The sequence below is a fragment of the Cylas formicarius genome, unplaced genomic scaffold (assembly GCF_029955315.1).
Source record: "Cylas formicarius isolate icCylForm1 unplaced genomic scaffold, icCylForm1.1 PGA_scaffold_6__28_contigs__length_40554024, whole genome shotgun sequence".
Lineage (NCBI taxonomy): Eukaryota > Metazoa > Arthropoda > Insecta > Coleoptera > Brentidae > Cylas > Cylas formicarius.
Genome location: NW_026844347.1, coordinates 8,312,367 through 8,336,765, shown reverse-complemented (window position 1 = coordinate 8,336,765; position 24,399 = coordinate 8,312,367). Strand labels below are relative to the sequence as shown.

The 24,399-nt window shown below is 33.2% G+C and overlaps 1 protein-coding gene across 4 annotated transcripts in view; it reads right to left on the bottom strand.

Annotated features, from left to right (window-relative positions):
- The window catches only part of LOC132702882 (metabotropic glutamate receptor 2-like), a 410,472-nt gene that overhangs the window by 27,865 nt on the left and 358,208 nt on the right, over positions 1 to 24,399 (bottom strand). For all 4 annotated transcript variants that reach the window (XM_060671733.1, XM_060671730.1, XM_060671731.1 and 1 more), the window contains 4 exons: positions 23,706 to 23,812; positions 12,118 to 12,267; positions 3,084 to 3,217; positions 1,211 to 1,536 (listed from right to left, as the gene is read on the bottom strand). In XM_060671733.1, coding sequence (XP_060527716.1) covers positions 1,211 to 1,536; positions 3,084 to 3,217; positions 12,118 to 12,267; positions 23,706 to 23,812 — 717 coding nt within the window. The remainder of the gene's footprint in view (positions 1 to 1,210; positions 1,537 to 3,083; positions 3,218 to 12,117; positions 12,268 to 23,705; positions 23,813 to 24,399) is intronic.

The following is a 24,399-nucleotide window of genomic DNA, read 5'->3' as shown; positions in this document are numbered from 1 at the left end:
TAGAAATAGAAAAATAGAAATCATGTCGAAGAAACCATTTATGACCATGAGCATGAGGGTACTTTTTACATCATTTTTATCTTGCTTTATGGAAGTGAGAGCTGGACACTCGATACTCAAACCCAAAAGAGATTACAAGTTTTAATAAAGTAGAGAAAAATGATTTCAGGATACAGTTTCCCGAGCTACAATAGCCATTTGGATCGCTAACCTTCGCAAGGACCGTGCGTAGTAAGAAAAAGAAATATGCACCCTGTATATTAATTATGGTCGGATGCATATTGCGCTCATTAGATTCAACTGTTTTTTTTGTTTTTCTATATATTCTTTTTTTGTGATATTTTTAATGTGATACTTGGCCAACACTGAAAGATAACTTTGTTTTAATAAATGAAAGGAATAGGGCAAACGGCCAAAATTGAATGTAATAATCAAACACAACAAATTTTAAACATAAGAAACAATTACAATTCTACAAAGACTTTATAAACGTTCGATGTGTATTTGTCATTGTCTATACAATTCAATAATTCATATCTATTTTGTACACGCCTAGAAAATGTAATTTGTTGTTAAATTTGGGATATTCCGTAAGCGATAAATCAATTTTCAATACCAATTTCGAAAGGATGGTTCTTGTGTTTTCAACGATTACCACGAATTGAAAATGGTTAAAAGGCGAATTGTTTTAATATAGGAAAACCTGAAGTAACCTACCATGAAATTTCCTCAGAAATCGAATTATGAAATTATATACAAAATGTTCCATTTAAAACAATATGACATAAATTATCACATCCGTATAACCAACCGCAAATAACTTCATCCTCTTAGGGCAAAGACTTGCTTATTATGTTTTTTTTTTTTTACATTTTACTACTCCAAACCATTTAGAAACAAAGTTAAGGCAGTAGACCTTATTTGGTTACCCATTAAATTTTTTCTACCGATATCGGGCTGAATGTAGTTATTTAAAAGATTTTGTTCATTTATGTCCAGAATATAATAGTTACAATGCTGTTTATTTGCGGTTGTTGATGCAAGTAGCGTGATCATCCACAACAGTTGGAGAACTAGCTATAACGAGTTTGATTGTTCTTTATTGGGAGTTTTTTTAGGCCAAGAAGTATTTCTTGATCTTAATATTGATTGGACGCGTTAGTTTGATACGAATTCTAATCAACAACAGAAGACTTGAATGGAAAATTACCTTTGCACACCGCACGCAATATCACTGGGTCTTAGGATCAAAGCATAAGTGACGCAGTAGCACATCAGTATTCCTGCGAGTAGGGTGTAGCTTAATTCCCTTCCAGACGCTCTTACGACGGGGGTAGTATTGTACTTAATGAAAACCCCCAGTACGAACAGAGTAACCAAAACTCCGGTCGAACTAAGTGCCATCGCACCAATGGCCCATCCGCTATCCGGCTGAAGGTACTCTTCTGGAATCGGGTTACATCGAATGTGACGCGGATCTGGGACGGTTCCTTGAGGACACACGATGCATTGAGTGGGATCCGACGGATGCCGAATCTGTAACGAAAATTGTTGTTGAGAGAAGTAATTATAATTGAAAAATTGGAGAATCCAACCCTCTATGAAGATGTATCTAGACTAAGTTCAATTCATCCGAGCTTTGTTTTTTAGAAAAGGCACATTTTTGAACCTTGTTTTTTATAGCTTTTTATTTCCAAATGTACTGAACCTGAAGATCGAGAAAAGATATCAGCAATACTTTTTAACACTTTGATTTTTTAAAAATAGTTTTCGTAGTCAAAACTTTGTAACTAGGATTAGCGACAATTAGTTTTAATTTGTTATATCCCTTTCATACACAAGTAAAATGTTATAAGTTTGCAGGCCAAAAAAACTGTAGCAATCGTATTAAGTATTAATGTTTTTAACGAAAAAGTGAAAAGACCTTCATTTTGGAAAATGTAGTTATCAATAGTTGTGTAAACCGCTGTTTCAATTTCAGCTCTTGACATAGACTGATATAGACTGTCTAGCGGCCTCACAAGTAAAAATCTAATGATGCTGAATGCAGGGGTCTAGGTGGTTTAGGGAAACAAAGAACCCTTTCTGATTATTCGCCATTTTATGTTGGATTTTATTATTTTTTGCACAAATGCGATGAATTTTAGAGTTATCACATGTAATAATTTGACATATATTCGAACACCCTGTATAAAAATACTTTGCAGTTCAAGGTCCAACCATCTTCAATGTAGTTATCAAAACAACAATAAATAATAGCTAAAATCTAACTAAAAACTGACTAGAGACTTGAAGTTTGTATTTTGTGCATTAAGTGTATTAAGGGAATTGGATATGGATATATGGAGGCTTTATTAAATTGAAATAAAATACAAATATTTTTGAGAATGTTGCTTGTTACGTGTTACTGAGCTTTTCATTTGCAAAATAGAATATTATGATATGTATGCACTAATTATTGAAATATAATAGGATGTGATTATAGAAGTTCATTAACCGGAAGGTTATCTAGTTTTTTAATAAACTGTAATTTACAAAATTTGCGTAATTATGGCGAAATAATATTGGAATGTAATAGTTCAATTTTGGTCATCAATTCCGATATTTTCAATGATAAAATTTGCAAAGATTTATATGTTTAGTTAAAACTTTTATACAGTTCAATAAATTTTATATTCGATTGTTGTATTTTAAGTTCTAGGGTACGCAGAATATTTTATGAGGAATAACTTCTTTCCATAAAGCTAAAAATAAAAGTTTTCCATATGGTGCTGATTTAACTGGACACATTGTGTATACGGGGTGTTTGGAAAAGTCGATACAAAAAATAGCCCAACATTGACGGACAGTGGAGCAAATTTACTGAAAGCTTTCAAAAAAGTTGCTGTAATTTGGATATTTCTTGAAATGACTTTTTAAAAGTTGTATGTACGACTACTTTTGTAATTGCCTTCGCCTAGAGATGTTCCTTTGAACTATCAGCGAATAATATTATTTTTCATGAATTTAGATTTTTGAAGATAAAAAATCCGCCATAGCGATTGTCATATTTATGTGCCAAAAAAATTGAAAATAAGATTTACCTGATACTGAGTGCAGTTGAAGCAATGCCAGCAGCAACTCTCCCCTTCGACGTATTTCTTTGCCTGACCCAAATCACACTCTAGGCTGCATACTGATTCGGGTGGCTTAGGCTGACCTAATTTAAATTGAACCTCTGAAAATAAATTACTTGTCGTTAATTGATATCTAAACTTAGTCGATTTTGTTACGTTCTTGTACAGTATGTCTATTTTTGTTGTTAATACAGAGTTAAATAGAAAATTTGGCCATTTCAGTTATCCATTGTATTTTACACACCCTGTATCTTAATAGGAAACGGAAGACCTTATTACGATTACTTCAAAAACGGAATACATGTACACATGTACAATATATGTACAACATGTAGAATACAAAAAATCGTCAATACAATTCGATAATTCTACAGTCACGGAGTAGAAAATAGAATGGGTACAAATCGAGTTAAATCCAGAGTTCCTTAACTCTTGTGAAGTAAATAAATCCAAAAACATATCCAACTTAGTCAAAATCAATGATAACTAGAAAGAACTTTGAAGTTTGATTGACTTTCAATCGAAAATACGAAATAGCAAGAAAACCGTTAAAAAGGGACATAGGAGAAGGGGATGTAGAATTATATTGTTTTGCATGTTTGAAAATTAATTTTCTGGTAAATGTTGAACGCCTGTTAAGCGATAAATAAATTGTCAATACCAGTTTCAAAAAGACGATTCTTGTGTTTGCGTTTGCCATACTTGCCAACGCACACCACGAATTAAAAATGTTAAAAAATGTTAATCTTTCAAAATTTTTACTTAATCAAGATATCTAAGAAGTTACTGGGATGAAGTATAGAAAAACTTGAATGAACCCTTTATGAAACTTTCTCAGAGATCTAGAAATTAAATAATATATGGGGTGTTCCATTAAAGTTAAGTTAAGTTAAGTTAAAGTTAATAAAATTTGATATATAAATATCCGACCCAAAATAAGCCCATCTATGACACCACACCATCCATACATTAATAGATTGATACCCCTGGGTTTTTATTTCGTATATTTGTCTAGGATTATCTATAGACCAATATCGCGTATTTTGTCTATTACAACCTTTTCTTGTAGTGAACGAACTTTCATCAGTCCATAAAATGTTTTTCAAAAAATTATTATTCTCATTATGTCTTTTTCAAAAATTCAAACAAATCCTCCTTTGACGTTGTTCTGCACTTAGCTTTTGAGTTTTAGGAAATTTAAATCTATTATTTTGATATTATTTCAAAACTGATTCGATTAATCCGCGAGAAATACTTGTCTCTTCATATACTCTAGTACTAGAGGAAACTGCATGTGCTTCATAGAATCTAAATGTGTTTGCCTTATTTTCTTCATTTTAAATATTATGATTCCGGCATATCTTGTCAGCATTTAATAGGTTACCGTTTTCTGCAAATTTTTTTGCCATTTTGAAATATCTGTTTTGAAGGAGCTCGGCGCTCTGGATAAAGTCTAATATACCGACGACGAGGTGCGGTTGCACTTTTATTATTCACTTCTTTGACGGATGCTAAATTCGCAAAAAACAATAATGACTTGGACAATAATTCAACCATCAACGTTGATTACTAATTTGTCAAACAAACATATTTTTATTTGTCAGTCGGGGCACTTTTGGAAATTATATAAAAATTTCCTATTTTTGCCGATTTGTCAAAAATGAGTAGACTAAAATACAAAGTGTGTTACATCATTCTAATCGAAATAAGTTATTCTATGAAACACATATATAACATACAGGGTGTTTTGTTTTATACGTCACTTCGAAAAAAACGTGGCTGTAGGGTTGGTACATTTGGTTTTTTTGTTTACCTTTGTATCTCTAAAAAAGTTACAGCCAATTAAATTGTTATCAAGATAAATTGAACGCACGGTGCATATAAAAGAATAAAAGAATGCAGCTGATATCTTTGATAATAATAAGCTGCTACAAGTAAAACTACAACTATCCATTAGACCTAGGAGCTCCAGAAAGAAACAAACACCGCAAAAATGTATGTGTCCGGATATGGAATTACAACAATGTTATTTACTGAATTTTTCCTAACAGTTATTCGAATTGATGAGGGTATTTAATTATCCCACGCCACAGTATCGAATAATATTAAAAAATTAGTCAACGGTCGATGAGTCGGAATACGAGCCCTGCATGTGTGCCGAGACAAGCAATTAATCTGGCTTTAGTAAGGCGGTTGAAAATTAATTGGAGATTGATTATTCCACGAAGGGTACAGACAGAAAATTAGATGGACGGTGACGAAAATGTTGCACAAGAATTTCCACCGGAAATAAAGCTGAAAATGAGTATTTAAATGATGAAAAAGGACTGGTCTGACGTATATTTTACCACAGTTCAGACTCAATAGATAAAAGAAAGTGAAAGCATAATATAGCTGAAAATGCAATATTATCAATATCGCCATGGAGTTCACAAACTAAGGGAAATATGATAATTATGTTTGCGGCATCTTTCGAGATTGGCATGGTTTTATAAAATTAAGAATATTAATAATGATCTTTATTAACACCGTTAGGATAGCCAAAATACAGGTACAGATAAAACAAAATAAACTAATAGATTTTCAACGTATTAACAATATATACAGAAAATCGTTCTTCTCATTCCTAAAAATGCACTGTTTCCCTAATGTATTGCTATTTAAGTTTGAAATCCTTATAAAACAGATAGAACGAGGTGGGATAATAGATCTACGAGAGTCTAAGGGAAAATTGGAAACACGATTGCTCGCAATGCTGCAACCAGTGTAAAAAGGCTGCTAAGATCATTGACACTGGTTTCAGTACAAGTACAAGGTGGCCATTAGGTTAGGTTAAATTAGGAAAATAGGTTAAGCCAAGCTTCCGCTTCGTATAATTATTTGTATAATTTTGTTCGTATTTTATTGTATAATTATTATTATTTTGATGATTTACATTCATAGCACAGAGGAGCGAGTGTTTAATAAACGAGTGACCTAAAAAGTTTACCAAACGGATGGCATACTATACATTTTCTACGACCGTGACACTAACATAACTGATATAACTGTCAGAATTGACAAACGTCAAAATTCAAGCCGTGCTGTAAAAACTCTGAAAACATCCGATTACTCCCAATCCAGTTCTGTAAGATCCCGGAAATGTCCGAAGTCGCTCGGATCCGTGGGACAAGAAACTCATGTTTTAAAGTTACACTTCTCGCACGCCAGATCGATGTTTAATTAGGTATTTTACAGAAGGGAGTAGAAAAAAAGATTTAATGTATGTTAAAGAATACACGTAATACATATGCATAATTTAACATATTAACTCGAATAATATATCTGTCACAATTTAATATGAGTCTTAAAGCCCTATTTTTGTAATACATCCAACGCAGAAAGAACAGCCAAAAACAACTCATAATTGAGATACTATGCAATTGCAACATTGTAAAAATATATCGTCGGCACTGAAACGAATTTTAAGGAAATACCTTTTCTTACTCTTGCTTTAGATTTATTGCCGAGTATTAGCAAATTTTTTGAATTTTTTGTATGCCGCTCAATTGCATTATTGCAAGGAATTTTTAAATACGTGTGCATAATTGCGCTATTTAAGTTGCATATAATAACATTACACTGAGGCAGTTATGGAATAAATTTATATTAAATATTAAATTTGTCACGCGATCTATAATTATAGGTATCGAATAAGTAATAATTGAGAAAATGTATTTCTTTATTTCATTTCTCATTTTTCATTTGGACAGAAATTGAAGACCAAAAAAAAATAGATTGGTTAAATTCAATTATTTTAATAAAGCACAGGTTATGATTTATAAGTTTTTATAAAGTTCTAGCCATTTTTTATATTCTATATTTTTGCCCGTTTATATATTTTAATCAGTCGATTTTTTTCTGTAAAGTGCTGCGGTGACTTCACTTAACCTGGCGAAAACTCCAAAATCAAAAGGACCGAGACACTGCACCGAAAAGAAAAGGGATTTAATTAAAAAGCGTATGCGTAGATAACTGTTTAATTAAAACTTACCGTGTGCCTTAAATTATAGTTACATTTTCGCTGTCATTTTGGTTTTGATGTTGTGGTCATTTTAATTAATTGGCTCAGCTAGAGGCGAGTTCGAATTAGCTGTAGGGAAAAGGGACCTTTCAGGTGAAACGGTCCTTTAAAATCCTTTAAATACTATTTGCACGATCTTTACAAAATTGTTAACATGAAATTTTGCTGCACGGAACAAGCATCAGACAGTTAGCCACAAGCCAGCAAGAATGACCTACGAAATTTTTACAATGTAAGCTATATTTGCTAGAATCTAATATAAAAATGAAACAATATTTGAATGACTGTACTCTTTACCTCAATAATAAGGTCCGTAGATACTATAGTCTTTAAGTTCAAGATATTAGCTTCCAACTAGATCATATTTCTTTGATGTTCTATGTTGACATAACCTCCAGATAGGCACGTGTTCTAGAATATAGCAAAAAGACAAAACGGACCAGGCAAAATGATCCAAGTGGTTCATTTTTCCCGCTCCGTTTTGCCTAAACAACTTCTTTTAAACAAAGCTTGTACTTGTTAAGCTGCAGGGTTTAATCCAAGTTTCTTTTCACTTTAAAACCTGGACCTAACGACGATAGAAGCAGATATTCTGATGATTCATTTGCAAACCTAAGAAACCAACCTTGTTGTTCAAAGTCACTAAATTTTCCTGATACTGTGGTTCCAAATAGGAACCAGAACGAAAGTGATGATTAAACGCTTCACAAGTCAAACGAAAAATCGGTTGCAGGTGTAAAATAAGATAAAAAAAAAGAAGGCTGAGAAGTTTTCAAAGAAAAACGGGTCTTCTTCTAGTAAAGAAGAAAACGCAGAGTGTTTGTATTGTCACTATTTATATTCAACGTCAACGGAAGGCTCCAGTGCCTCTCATATAAACGTTGGGCTCACTGTTCCTGTGCTGGCGCTGAAGATGAACACGAAAAAACGGTTTTTACTTGCGAAACATGCAAGGACTCAATGTTTTTTATTAAGGTCCATTATGCCTTCATGAGGGTGCCGTTGTACCTTCCTATGAAGGCAAAATCGAAATAATGTAGCTTTATGATGTATTGTTTTAAATAAACCGTACTTGTTTATTTTCATTTATGTTTAATATGATACTGAACGAAAACATACTATGTTACACAAATATAAGTTTAGTTTGTCAAAAGTGTTGTTCATCTTTTTTTATCCTGGTCATAACTTTAAGGGTACCATTTTGGCTTCTGTTCCGCACCTACCAGAAATGATGGTAATGCCGCAGAAAATAATTGTTGTTTCAACAATTGAGACACAGCATACCTAGTTGTTATTAAATGCTTTATGCTATACAGAGAAGTTGGAATAGGATGTGTGCATAATTTATACCATCTGTATACTGTTAAATGAAAAAATAAAATGACAAGTGATCATATCTCTATTCGTTGCAGTATCATGCATGTTAAGATCTGCCGGTGGTTTGTGTCTACGTGTTTAGACGAACTTTAACTAACTACGTGCACTGCTGAATTATAACAATAGGAATACATTTAATTTTTCAAAGAAATTTCCACAGGCTACTGTAATACTTTTTACAAAATTTCTGGTTTCCTCCTGCGTCGGTTTTTGCTGAGTCGAACTTGCTGACGTTTCGCCGATCGCCAGTTTCAGTCAAGCTCTGAAGAAGCCAACAGAATGATTTTCGAAACGTCAGCAAGTTCGACTTACCAAAACCTACGCAGGAGGAATCCAGAAGTTTTGTAAAAAGTATTACAGGGGTACATTTATTTCTGTTGACTGTGTTACAATGCAAAAGGCAGCTAATTAGATTTTAGTAAGATCGATAATATTTTTAATAGTTTTAAAGAACTTTCTTTATTTTGAAAAATACCACCACAAATTACAATTGGACCAATGATTTTCAAATGCTATTGGTTACTGATGGTTTTATAATTTGAGATGAAATGTGTTTCACTAATGTACAAAGTCTTACAAAATCTTTAAAAAATTATTGCGTTTTTTTATTTTAAAGATAATTTAGAGTTGGAGTATTTTAAAATGACTGTAGAGGGCTAATCCTAGTTTGGGTTTGATGGAGGGGGAAAGGTCTAAACAAACATTTCGTGCGGTGTATTTTTCAACCTTTCTGGCAAAAGAAAAGGGGAAAATTACACTTAATTTTGAGACGAAATGTGCTATAAATAATGCATTACAGGGTATTGAAAAAATATTGATATTGAAAAAATAAAATATAATGCGTTTTCTTTTTATTAATAATTAATACGAGTTTGGCCAGCATTGAAGCATTTTTTTCTTATCTAATTTCATTGTTTTTTAGTTTTCTCGTATGTCGCTTTCATTTAGGTAGGTGAGTCAAAGATAGAGTAAAGTTTATCTCACTGGTTTTCCAAAGATATGAGTAAATGCAAAGTTGTAGAGATTGTAAGGATGCACAATTTAAAATTATTTTAAAGTATACAGGGTGACTCAAAAAAGCGCGATGAATAAAACATAAATTTTTGAAATGGAACACCCTATTTTTAAATTTATTTTTAAGTCGTTTTAAAATTCTTCAAATAGCTTTTAAATATTTTAATTTTTCTAAAAAATACTAGTTTTCACACTTCTAAAAAAAATCCCAGGCGGCCTTATTTAAGCCATATTTAATATTAGCGTTATTCGAAGATATGTCCAACGGAATTGGAATTATATGCTACAGGGTGTTAAAAAAAAGGATTATATTCGGATCATTTTAAATTGAAATTTCTCGATTCTCTTAAATGACACACCATTTATCTTATTATTTTTTCTAAAACACCGTACACAAACCTGCATCTCTTATTAATTATATCATACACCTATTTGTAATACTTTGTTTTACATTTTCCAATATTTACCTTTCTTTCTGTCCAACACTATTGGTAGAATATTGGCTGGCCATGAAACTATTAACCGATAGGGCTCTGTTAAGCTTAAAAAATGACGGAATTTTAAATTCACAGAAAAAGTGAATGAAATTAAATACCTGTTTCTACCTATTTCATTTTCAATTGTTTTTATGGCTCAATAAAATGTTCAAAAATATGTCCTTCTACCCGGATACACATGTTTCGTCTTTTTCGTATGTTTTCTTCGACGTTCCTTAGCATAAATGGTGTTATTCTCCTGTACGCTTTCCGAATCCTATTTTACATAACTTCTGGTGTTGTAGGGGGATTCACGAAATACTATCTTTAACATATCCCCACTAAAAGCAATCTAATAATGATCACGAGATCCATTCAATGAATCTTTTGAAGATGTTGAGGGAAATCATTCTTCCGTTAAGTATTTCGCGAAAAAAATTTGATCCAATAACTTCAAAGTGTTTTATTCCACACCACTTGCACTTCCCGTACCCAGAATGGATTAACTACACCATTACTGCGAAAAATAGATTCATCGGAAAACATTATTTTAGACAAAAAATTTGGATAGACCTCTATTGCCAACGTTGCAGAAGTTTTATATGGAAGTGATAATGTTTGCGATTTCTAGTGGTGCGATTAGCAGTAGATTGGGATGTATCGCATACGCTAGTTATTTGACGGTTATTCACCTGGAGATTACCTTGAACTTGAAGAAAAATTTCCAATTCTTTCCATTAAACACTGAAGAGATTGTCTAGTTAGTATACCTCTATTACTACTTCTTGTAAAGTCTTACTGCCAATGAAGTATTTTTTTTCAGCTCACCCAGTATATAAAGCATATCAATTAATTCATATTTAGGAAAATCCGTACTTAGTTTTTTCTTTAATTTAGCGACACCACAATAAATTTTATACATAAATGTTATAGTCTTAGAGAGAAAGAGGGGTAAATATTGGAAAAGTTAAAATAAATCGCAGAGTATTAAAAATTAAAATACTTGATAAAAGTTGTGGATTTTGTACAATCTTTCATAAAAAATAACAATATACATGGTGTGCTATTTAAGAAGATTGAGATTTTTCAATTTAAATGATCCAAATATATTTATTTTGAACACGTTTTTGACATCATCTATTAGGTTTAGGTATGTACTAATTTTAATAAGAAAGTTGAAGAATTTTAAAAGGATTTCAAAAGACAATTTAAAAATCGGGTGTACGTTTTATTCGTCACGCTTTTTCAAGTCAATTTTAATTTGTATATCTTAACAATCTATACAACTTTTGTATTTACCATTTTCTTATAAATCTAAAAGCCATTGACATAGCGTACTTTACTCTATCGTTGGCCCGCCTAGTAGAGTAATAATAATTATCATCATTTTGTGAACTAATTGAAAAGTTTGAAATGGATACAAAGTAAAAAAACTTACTTAGGAATATCGTTTGCCACATGTTAATAATAAAAAGAAAACGCATCAAATTTTCGACAGCCCTGTATGCTGCCTACTGCTTTCTGAGAGTTCAGAAAGCGTCACTTTACCACGTGACTTTCTTGTACCACCAACCCGAGCCACTTCAGACATTTCCGGCATATTACGGAACGGGTTTTTGGGAGAAAGCGGATGTTTTCGGAGATTTTACCGCACGGATTGAAATTTATATAAATATTTATATCATATCTTATTCATCATAGAGCAACAGATCGATAAGATCAATAAAAAATATGCAGAGTACCTACTGAATGGAAGGCTTAATTTGACATGGAAAATTACATTAATCTTAAAGCGGATTAGCGAGTTCAATTAAAAATTTTTGTATTAGCTTTTTCCTGAAAGTGAGAAAAAACTTTAAGGGCAAAATGATTTCGATAATTTTTTCTGTTTTAAAGTTAATTTAATTTTTACAAACCTTTCATTTTGAATCTCTTAAATAGGACATATTTTCCAAATCATCTATTAAAAACGACTTTCTATATTGATTTATAGCAATACCTGTTGCTTTGTGGACACCCTGTGAGTTTACGCATCAGCTCGATTCCATCAATCACAGACGATTTCTCTTACCTGACATGTTCAACCTGATTTTCCCTTCCACATATTCTCCTACACGCACCCACTGATATTTCCCAGCCGCAACTTGCTTGAAATGGATGATATTGTATCTGGCAGGAGCATCTCCGTTGCTATCGAAGTGGAAGCTATCTCCACTCAAACCTGTAACAAGTTTAAGGATTACCGATGAGAAATCGCGAAAGAAAAAAGTCGGTTGTGTTTTAACGATTTCCGCGAGAACGCGGTATGTTATCGAACGACAGCTCAAACATGGACTTTTGAATTCATGCATTGTGAAAAATATTTTTTTGAAAGTATCAAAAACTTTATTGTGGTATAATTTTTAATATATACATTTTAATGGGATATAAATAAATGGGAAAATCCTTAATAATATTAACACTGTCTTGTCTTCAGGTTCTTCCTAGGATTTACAGAGACTATTAAACAAAGTAGTGAAAGCTAGCAAAGATTACGGTCTCAACATGAACATCAACAAGACTAAAATGATGGTGATAACAAAAAGGAATTAAGCAACAGGTAGACGGGAAAACAATTGAACATGTAAAACACTAAAAGTATCTTGGCACCATAATTAATGAAGACGTAAGAAAAGTCTTCATAAAATGAAAAATCTATTGACGACTCCGGACCTATCGCTAATAGTAAAAACAAAAATGGTCCAATGCTATGTATTTCCCGTGTTACTTTATGGCTTGGAAGGCTGAATAGAGAAACCACAAGGAGGTTGGAAGCTTTTGAAATGTGGACTTAGACGCATGCTGAGAGTCTTTATCTTTATCATTAAAAAACGCAAAGTTGGACATATATCACGCGGTACAAGATATGAGCTGCTGAAATTCATTATGGAGGGCAAAATTGTAGGTAGACGAAGTGTGGGACGCCGAAGAATCTCTTAGTTGCACAATCTTCGAGAATGGTTTAGTCTATCTTCAATTGAATTATTTAGATCAGCAGTATCAAAAGTGAAGGTAGCCGTGATGATCAGCAACCACCAAAGGAGAAGCTGATACAAGAAGAAGAATGAAATAGTGCACAAAGGAAAAATGATCACGAACTCTGTTAAATAGTCTACAATAATGAAAAATGACACTAATCTGAAACAACTGTGTAAAGTGGAATTTTGGACGCAAACCTTTGACAGCTTTAAAAAAATATATGATTGTCTTGCCTACCTCACACTAATATAGCGCATTGAAATTGTGTGCACCTCTTATACTTCAAAAAGTTCATTTTTACACGTTTCCAGAGTTTTTTTAGGCTTTCTAACATTGTTACCAAATTGTAATTTGTGATAAAAGGAGGAGCTCATATCCAGGATTTTCTTATGCCCATTTTGTTTTCAGTTCCAGTTGTTTTCGAATAATTTTGTCGAGTTTCAGTGCTGCTAAAACCACTTAATTTGATTTCTAAAATTATGAAATATTTGTATAGGTACAGTCTGTCTCAATCTTCATCGTGTTGGCTTTGAACGGACCCTCCCCAATAAAACTTTAACAATATTATTACCTGTTGTTATTGGGTAATGCCATTAACAAAAAAATTATTCCTGAGTCGCAATGTGGCTTATGCATAGTTTGGGTACTAAGAATCTCAAGAATTTTTTAGCAATAGAAGCGTTCATCAATTCTGAATAAGTTTCGGAAGACCATTTTTATCCTGAATTGGGGCAGGTTAAATGAATGAAAACAGTGTAATTATACGCAATATACCATTTATTTAGATATTTATGTCAGTTATAGTCTGTTTTAGAAAGGTGTGTAACAAAGCCTAATTTGGTATGCATCGGGACTCCGGAACGACACAACGAATTCTTAAGCCATTGATTGGCATTGATTAATTATTGATTAAATTATTATCTAGTGCAGGTAGTAGGAAAATAACCTATCAGGGTTCTAATGAGGCAGAAGAAGTATGAATTCCTTCAGTTTATAATAGAAAGTATGATTGAGCGATAACGCGGTTCTGTATGTCGGCAATGTTCCTGGTTAAAGAACATCGTAGACTGGACCGACTTGAACTCACACACGTTGTTGAGAAGGGCAAAAATTGAGAGCAATTTGGCAGTATTGTTGCCGATCTCCCCTGAATGGACATGGCACTAATGATGAAGCATGGGGTTTGTTCAGCACCGCATGACCTAGTTAATTAGAATCCGCTGGTTTGAATTATATTACACTATATATAAATTAACCCTGTTTGAAGTATATCACAATTGATCGTTCATTTTTTCATAGAACATAGAACATAGAACAACTCCGACTGGGCCAACAACCCTTTTAATCGCAGTTTAAGCTTTGACTGCATTGCTTGCCCACTGACATGATACCTTCAACACCGACTGTGTGACTAGGATGCCGATCCGAATGTTGGCGAGCATCATACCGATCCGTACTTTCTCTGAAGCAATCTGGAAGCGTCGTGTAGTTTTTTTGTTAAAGCAGATTCTGACGTTTTAAGCCACGATGTCCTACGTTTTCCCGATCCTTTTCGTCCAAAGATTTTTGGGTGTACGATTTTCTGTAGTAAACCGTATCTCTCTTCGCATCGTATTCTACTTTAATTATGCTCGTCAATTCCAGGTCTTCATCCTCAGAACTTCCTCAGAACTTCGTCGTTTGTCGCTTTTACCGTCCAAGGGATTTTCAGCATTCTGCTGTATAGGAAGTATTGAGTTTTTTTGGTTGTAGTGTCATTAAGCGTTAATGATTCTGTACCCTAAAGAAGAATGAAGACGACATAGCATTATAGGTGTCTAAGGGAGGTTATGACTTCTAAATAAGACGCTCAGGGCTGTTAAAAGTTGCTCTGTCTTTTTCTATGCGTGCTTTTATTTCCTGTGCGTTGCTGCAGTCTACATTAATAATAGTTCCTAGATAGTTTTAATGATCAACTCTTTCGACTTGGTTTATGAATAGTCAGCTTCCTATTTGCGTTAACTTCAAGATCGTACAGTCAGCAAAGATGATAATATCATCGGTAAACCTGTCCGTTTATCAGCATTCCCTTGTCCATCCTGTCTAGGGCTTTATTGAAGGTGTATTCCGAGTAGAGGTTGAAAGTAAGTGGTGAAAATATGCAACTCTGTCGAACCCTTCGCTTTACTTTTACGTCATCTGTGTGTTCTCCTTCAACTCCACAAGTTTGCAAGGTTGCACCAAAGGTTCCCAGCTATTCTCAAGTTTTGTCATCGATACCTGCTGCTTTCAGTATTTTGACCATCATTTTGTGTTTTACTGTGCCAAATGTCTTTTGGTAGTCCATCAGGCATGCGTATACGTCGCAATTCATCTTTGAAATAAGACTTGCACTGCAAATAGTGCTGCTCTAGTTCTTCTTGGAGATATTTGGCTATTACACTGTCGACGACGTTAAAGAATACTTTTTAGAAGTGGCTCACAAGACTTTTTATGGGATACTTTTTACACCTCGTTGCTCTTTTTTTTTTCTTAGGAATAGCAACAAATTCAGATTTCAGTCATTCGGATGGAATGTTTCCATTTGTGTAACAAGCGTGAATGTTCTTTCATCAAATAGTTTTGGTTAGTTAGTTAGATGTGGTTAGTTCTGTTTGGATGTTATTTGTTCGCTTAGAATCTTCAGAATATGTCAAAGTGTTTGATTCTTTGATCCTCAAACAGTTTTTGTAGGCATTCTTTCTAGGTGTTGATTTTGGTTGTTTATAATTTGACCTTCTGAGACTGTGACGTTTCTGTTGACCTTTGAAGTTGAAAGTGAGCTCATTATATTTTAATGTTATTTACTATTTATCTATTCTTAAAATACATATCACTAAAAATTCAAAATATGTCAGAAACGGTAAGAAATTGTATATGAAATACCTCTAGAATTTTATGAATAATTCAAAAATTGTTCAATATACAGGTGTTATATTTAAAATTAGAAAGTTACTTGTCCACGAAAATACAAAGAACCTGTATATATAATAATATAATATTTTGATAGTATATTATGCAACAAATTTGGCAACTGGCATTTGAGTCACTCGTTTTGTTTTGACACGCAGCGGAGCCAGTGCTTAATAAACTAGTTACTTAAAAATTTTATCAAACCTGTACCTGTTTTGCGACTACTAGTATTAGTATTTTATAGATGCTGAGAAAAGTTATCATCTCATAATAAACGGGCCAGCCTGTATACATCATTTTAACTAACTAAAAAATAAATATTTCAAAAAATGGTGTTTCTTACTGTATTGAAAAATCAAATCACAACATGTTTAATATAAATAATTATGAATATTTATTTAATTTCATTTAATTATTAATTTAATTTAAAATAAAAATATTACCATAGCACTACATCACTTGCGAAACGTTTTTTGGATACATTGGCATCGCCGGGCTGACATAAAAATGTTTTTCTATTTTAATTGGGTGAAAATATTGGAATGGCAACAAAAAATTCCCGACCTGAAAACAGATCGTGTTTGGGTTTTATCAAAATACGTGTTTAGCTACACTAACTTTGTTCTCTTCTGAGTTTGGGCCCTACCGATTTTTGCCAAATGCGCATTTGAATATAAATTGGGATCGAACTCGCTTCCAGCGAATTGCCCTATTTTGCTTTTGTAAAAAATAACGACTTCATATACCTGTAAAAAGGTTTGCGATTGCCCTATATAAATGATACATAGTTAGGGCGTTTCTCTTAAAATAAAAAAAACACTAATTTCGAAGTGTTTTTACAGTTTAATATAAGAAAATAAAAAAAGTGCTAAAAATTTAGAGTCAGCAGATTTTCTAATTAACTTCTATATGGAATCAAAAAAAGGAAGTAATAAGACTTTCCTTCTATAACATCATTTATTAAGTCCTATTTTAGAAAGGTAGGAAAGGAAAGGAAACCAATATAAGCTCATAGGCAAAGGGACCGGTAATTGAGTTATTAGGCTCTTTTTATTAAAGCGAAACAGTTATATACCCTAATTGAACTGCAAAGCTTAGTGGTCTGCTTTACATACTACGCCGTATTCCATAGGCATATTCCATATTCCATAAATCAACGTTTTTAATGCTCAAAAAGTTCTTTGCTTGCACTGCGGCAGTTGGTTTTTCTAATTTCTTCGAAGACTTTCGGCCAACAAATGGTTGTGTACCATTCAGAATTGACAGTTTTACCTTTCGAGGCGCTTCGCGCACGAACAACTTTTGTGGGCTTTGTCTCATTCTGAAAGATCCGCAGTCGACTGCTGCTTACTTTCGGGTCCATATGCATAGATCCATGATTCATCACCTGTCACGATATCATAGACGTGTTTGGAAGCACCGAGATCGTATTTTTTTAGCATTTCCTTCGACCAATCAACACGAGCCTTTAAGTACATGAAGATCAATGTTTTCTTGGACAACCAAATGAAAATGATATAGTAGAGATTCCATAAGAAGATGATGCTGCATTTTTCGGATGCCTGAGTTTCTTAATAGAGAGATAGATTTATATTTTATAATACGGAAAGGCCTCCCTACAGACCTCCCTGTAACCAAGCTCAGAGGTAATACGAACACATTTTCATATGACATGAATGACCCCATGCTAGATCGGCTTAAGTTAAGTGGAAATGAAAATTGCTATGGCAAGCTGTAGGAAGAGTCATACAATCACACCTATCCACGTGTGATTGTAACATTAAAGGACTATATTAATTGACTAAAGAGTGTTGTGGTTATCAAATATTGTTAATACTTTCTCAATGAAGAAGCAGTAGCAAATGTGTATGGATAAGGTCAATTTTGATCAGATAAAAATTAAAAAGAAAATATAGAATTCATCTTGATGAACTCATCAATAGCGCATCCTGTACATTGTTTTGTGTTGTAATTCTATGAATGAAATTAATCTGAGTTTATTCCCAAGTTTGACGGCAGTTTATCTCTTACGCTTCGGATGCCGCTTTCTTATAATTCCTTGTACTCTCCGAAACTATTTGATTCTCTTTTTGAATTTTCCTTTGTTTACAATCACCACAAAGGAGTCTTTGTGAGGCAGATATGTTGATTATTTGCCATCGCAATTCATATTTTGCCAATGTGGATATTTTCACGATTCTCGTAAATTGTTACCTTTAAAAATAAAATGTTGCAAACGAAATAGTAAATATAAAATTATTTTTTATATATTATTATTTATATAAACAAGTAATGATCGCACTGAATGTCCTTTTAATTATGAAGCTTAGCATTTGTCTTATGACTGGATATAATACCTGTTAGTAAACAAAGTCAATGTTTACTGTTTTCTTTTTCAAAATTATGTGACTTTCAGGGGTTCTGAAACCCATATTATTACACGTTTATGACTAATGAAAAGAAATGTATGAAGTTTTCTCTATAATATATATTTACTAGTTATATAACTTTTTAGGGAAAATATCAAAAAACTGCACATATTCTTGGATACTGCCCTGATCAAAATAGGAACCACGCAGAGTGAAAAGATTTCCTTCTTTACCTGACGAACTATTTGTCTCCAAAAAAACATGCACACATTTCCACTCAACCCAAAATAAAAGCAAGAAACATGAATTGGGATAAAAAGACTTTTTTTGCAACCTCTTCCTGCATAGCAGAATGACTACACGAAGGCTATGTTGTTCACAAATGCAGTAGCAAACACCAACTAAGTTGAAATAGCCAGAAACATATTTAGACAGTTATACGAAGTTGCTGATTTCAGACCTTTTTTATAATCGCTTCTTTCAATAATGTGCAGATTACAAGTAATAACAACATCTCAACAACATTCTAAGACAGATTTCATCTACATACAAATAAAATTAAACACTTGCAACTAATAGCTTACCTAATCAGAATCTTAAGTTATTAGGGTGTACAGAAAATATATTATTTTTATTTTTATATTATAACCAAAACACTATGACTTTTTAAAGTTTCTTTCAAAACTGCAAGACTTTTTTATCTATGTACATCACATTTCCAGCTTCTATTTTTCTTCCTTCCTTCAATTGTTCGCTACTATTTCTTGGATACAAGTTGGCGATTTGTTGCCAAAATTGTTTTTTTATTTAGCATATTGCTTCATAAAATTATAAGAAGTCTCAAAACTGACAGCAGTATATCAAAACTTTTGAAACCGCTTAAAAATAAAGGGTACATTTAAACAAGACAAAAGAAAAACAAACATTAATATTTTTGTTAAGAAATCGTAAGACTCGCATGATAAGACTATACCACAGTTGAGTTAAAAAAGATATCAATATTTGAAAAGAAATATGTACTTACATATCAAAAATACATGGTCAAGTAATTAAAATGAGAAATTTGGAACGGAACTACTTTCACAGCCTAACTTAGTGATTGAAGAAAATTAAAGTAACTAGTCGGAAAATTTTAATTAAATAAAAATTTAAGTAATTTAAGTAAATTTTAATTAAGTAATCTAACACTGGTCAGAATTGCCATTTATTTTCTGTGTTGCCAAGTATAAAACAAAGTTTTTATAATGAAATTCTATTTTTCTTTATTTCTATATTAAATTTTATAATTAACGATTGCTCTCATTTCATATATATATATATATATATATATATATATATATATATATATATATATATATATATATATATATATATATATATATATATATATATATATACAGGATATTAAACGAAATGTCTTCGCAACGCCTTTAATTCCTAAGATCACAAACCGATTGATTTTTGTGTCGAATTTTTAATCAAACTGAACTGAAGGAAGCGAAGTAACAACAAAATGGATTGCTCGGGACGGCGAAGATTCGAATCCACCAGCTGGTGTTTACACATTATATTGTTATATCGCCTCTAGTAGTGCAATATTACGAGCCCAAACAAAAATTGTCCTTTTAAAATAAACTAGGTGAAATTAATAGAAACCTCGCAAGTAGTAGACGACGTTCAAAACTTTATTTGTAGGTTTCACAGTTTTTCAGATATTATAATAATCAATAGATTAGTAACCCGTACCTACAATAAGTTAACTACAATGTGTACGCTTGTGCCATTGGCTTTGAAAAGGCGTTTGATAGAGTTCAGCATGAAAAAATGATTGCAATACTCAAAACAATGGGAATAGATGACAAAGACATCGAAATAATTGTAAACCTGTGTTGGAACCAAAAGGCAACAGTGTAAATGGGAAACCAATTTGAATCCTAGAATGAGGATGGTCCAGTGCTCCCGTCTTGTGGTATGGTATGGAGACATGGAGCCTTGATGACTATGCGAATAAACAGAAGTAAGTGTGGTTATTAAAATACGTAAGCTACAATATTTTGGACACATCATACGACACCCCGAAAAGTATGGACTGCTACATCTAATCACTAGAGGAAAGATAAACAGCAGAAGAGGCCTCGAACGAAGAAGAACATACTGGTTGAAAAACTTACGTCAATGGAATGCTCAGTCCTTCGTGGAATTGTACTGGGCACAGGTAAACAAGACACGAATCCTCAATATGATAACCAGCATGATAGCCAACAGTCGTCAAGGGTTACGGCACTACAAGAAGAAGAAAAAGAGGACCTACCATAAACTGTTTTAAAATAATTATTATCCAAAACATATTTCTATACATACACATATGTACAAAGTTGAAAATAGAATAATACAGGTAAAAATAAATAGAATCTACTACAAAACAACATTAAAAAAACAGACAGAAATAGATAAATACAAACTGAAATATTGTGTGTCGTCTACTCACTTAAAGTTAACAAACTCATAAAAACTGCGGGTTTAAAATCTAGGGATTCCTGAACAGTGTTCTGTTTATAAAAGGAATTACTTTCATCTAAAATATATCGAAACTATCCAAATCTGCTTTATATTGAAAATCTTACCCTTTAGGTGATATGTGAAATTAAAAAAGTTGTTGACAACCTCTCAGTACTTTATAATAAATATAAATATTTATAATAATTTTGCCAATTTTGGGTAAGGAAGATCAGAATTTTGTAAAAACTCCGTACATTGCAGAAGCCATTACTTTCTAGGAAATAGGTAAATTGCAGGTAAAATTTTAATTTTTTAAATATTCAACCAAACCTTATTAATTTAGATTGCGGTTTTATTTTATGCGAAAAATATGGAAAATAACGTCGAGAGAAAAGGTCACAACAATAAAATAGGAAATTCCGTCCACTTCCGCTCAATTACGGCGTCTGTCATGTCAAATTTTGTGCAATAAAATTGTCACTGCGTAACTACTCACCTTTGCCATTTTTGACCACTGTATATGGACCAGGATGACAGTTATTCCGTTTATAACTAGAAAACTTTTATTGGAAAGGAATTACATTGCTTGCTGACGACCAAGCAGTACCCAAGAGAGCAAAAGAAAATTGTTTATGTTGATGAAAAATTGATTAATGAATGTGATATTGGCCTGTCAATGGTTATTATGGTGCCTTGAGAAAAGGGGAAGACACATAATCCTCCATATTAGAAGCGCAGAAGGATAAAGTTTCTTCAGGCTGATTCAGTGGTAATTGGACAGATAAAGCAAGCTATCATTCAAGATGCATAGAGAAGACGCCCACTTCATCTTGGAGAAATCAAGAAATTATTACCAAGGAAGTGATACCAGCGAACCAGTAGTCCAGTATGAATTTTGTCTTCAGGACGTGACACTTGTTTTTTTAACGTTTATTGAGTTTAGATTACTATTCCATCTGGGACGCGTCCCTGTCCTTTATACCCAGGGCGCTATATTCAGACCTTTCGATCCATTATGCCCGCACATCTTCGCCCTTTAAGTGGCAGTACATGGGGAGTTTGGATAGTTTCTGGTAGTTTCTAGGGCTCAATGAATTGAGCTTCTACTACTTTTAATCTCCGGTGGGACGCAGCTGGTTAGTAAATGAAATGGTGTTTCCTTGTCTTCCCAACAGAGCCTGGATGTAGTGTCGTCCACCCCATATATGACGTTCTTAGATGGCAATATCCTGTTTCGGTTCTCAGCAGTATTCGTAGTAGCGGGACTCAGACTGCGCTTGCAATCCAGCAAAATATCCCAGTGCAGAGCGAAATGCCTCCCAAAATCTTTATACAGCACGCTTTTGAGCATGCAGTGTTGTCGCCAATATCACATAGGAATATACTGAGATAGATCCAAAGAGGCACAGATATTTGTGCTCTAGGAGAACTGCGATGTGTATGATTCAGTGTTTGTTTTAAACCCATTCGTGTACCAGACTAGTCCACGTTCTCTGTAGCGAATGGAACCATAAAGTAGGCTAAATCCTATCCGTCCTCATAGAGTGGCTATTTTGATTTCCCTCTGAGACAGGTAGCAGTTGTCCTTGCCCTTCCGTTCCTGGCTTCCAGTTTCCGATAACCTGCAATCTAAGGTCCGCTCTGCGGGCCTCATGCTCCATCAGGTAAGGAGAGCCTAGATTACAATTACTCGTTTAACATGCACTTTAACTACATTACTCATTGGATTAACGAATAGGAGAAAATATAGGATCTTGACTACTTGATTGATCGTTCTGCTGCGTCGACTCTTTATATATAATGTCAAGTGGATCACAATATTCCTCAGATGACGAAAGATATTATGGATTTTGATAACTTAATTATGTTAGTTTTTGTTTGTATGTTTAATAAAGAATGCACGTAACGCTAAACTTTTTTATTTTATTACCGGGGTCTTTGATACACCATTTTAAATGTTGGTGAATGGATTACATTAGGCAAAATGGCATAAATCCGAGTGGTAAACAATGAAAGCGGCCATAAGCATTCGTTGGGTCACTCTGTTGTCCAATGTAAATGACTAATGAGGTTTTAATACTCTACATCTTTATAAAATAGACAACCCATAGATATAGGTATCAAGAAATGTTTTACAAAAATGTTTTGAAAGTAACATTATATGTAGAAATCAAAGTTGTTACTACTTTTCGGAGAAGCCTCTGTGACACTGAAAATATTTGAGTTCGATGGAGAACAGTCTCCCTACGTGACTAAATTCAATCAGCAGTGAGGCAATGAGATATCATGCACATCTTCAAAAATGAAAGGGAATAATGTGTCAAAAGTAAGCAAATATTTTAATTTATAATTTTTAAATCTAAGTTCTGTGATGAATGAAAGCCTAAAAAACATAGAATAAACACTTTTTTACCTTGTTTCACTTTTTCAGTTTAAGGAAGTTGTGTTTTACAGGAACGGATTTTATACGTCCATTAACATGGGTAATTTATTTTCTTAACTTTTACTTTTCGACGATGCAACTAATGATTACGGGCACTAAAGAAGAAGTCGGAAAAGCAGCCAAGGGTCCGAATTTTCGTCGAATGTTTTTGTCTCTTCTTTTTCTCGCAAAATAAAATGTACTTTTTGTTCTCATTTTGTGAATGTAGTGGGGTCAAAGAAAACTCGGATCTGTTAGACTGAATATAGGTACTTGACTTATTTAAAGCTGATTATACAAAGTGATTGGAGCTGATTGTCTTATTAAAATGCATGAAACCATGAAAAAGCAGAAACCAATAGGGAATTATGAATTCCAAATAGAACATGTTGATACTTTATATAAATTATTGTTCCTCACCTTCAAAATGAACCTTCCTAAGGTATTTCAGTAGTTCAGGTCCCTTCGTGGGTTTCATTTCATCGCACAGACCTGCTCGGCCATTACACAAGTCGTCGTGCATATCCCTGAAAAATTCTTATTATTATTTAATTGTTGTTAAGATTACAGAACATTACTAAGAATTACAACATTAGAGCTAAGCAAGTTTATGTCAATCGTGACATTTCGGTTAGTTTCATAACCTAAATGCTTCGCAACTTAAAACCATTTAAGAAATTAGGGCGTGGAAATAAAAAAAGCATTAATTAGGTAGACACTTTTTTATCTTTGAAACCAGCTATAGCGTTTGAACGAGTATGTTATGCAACAAGCGTAATGAACACTTTAGTCACGAGTTTGTTACGGCGTGAGAAGTATACTATATTTTGTTATTTTTTGGAAAGTTGAATACATTGTGGTACTAATGATAACGTCATTACAATAAAATTTCTTTGATTCGATGGAGGTGGATAATGTCATAGAAGAACTATAAAGTTATTATCATTACCAGAATTAAACGAAGCTGACGTCTTAATATGACATTTTGAGCACTCCTCATCAGTTAAAGTGGGAATAGAACAAAAAAAATAAAGATAACACAATCAAATAATATTTCATAAGCTTGGAATTTCAGCCCTATAACTCCATGACCTTGAACGTGAAAGGAGTGCCA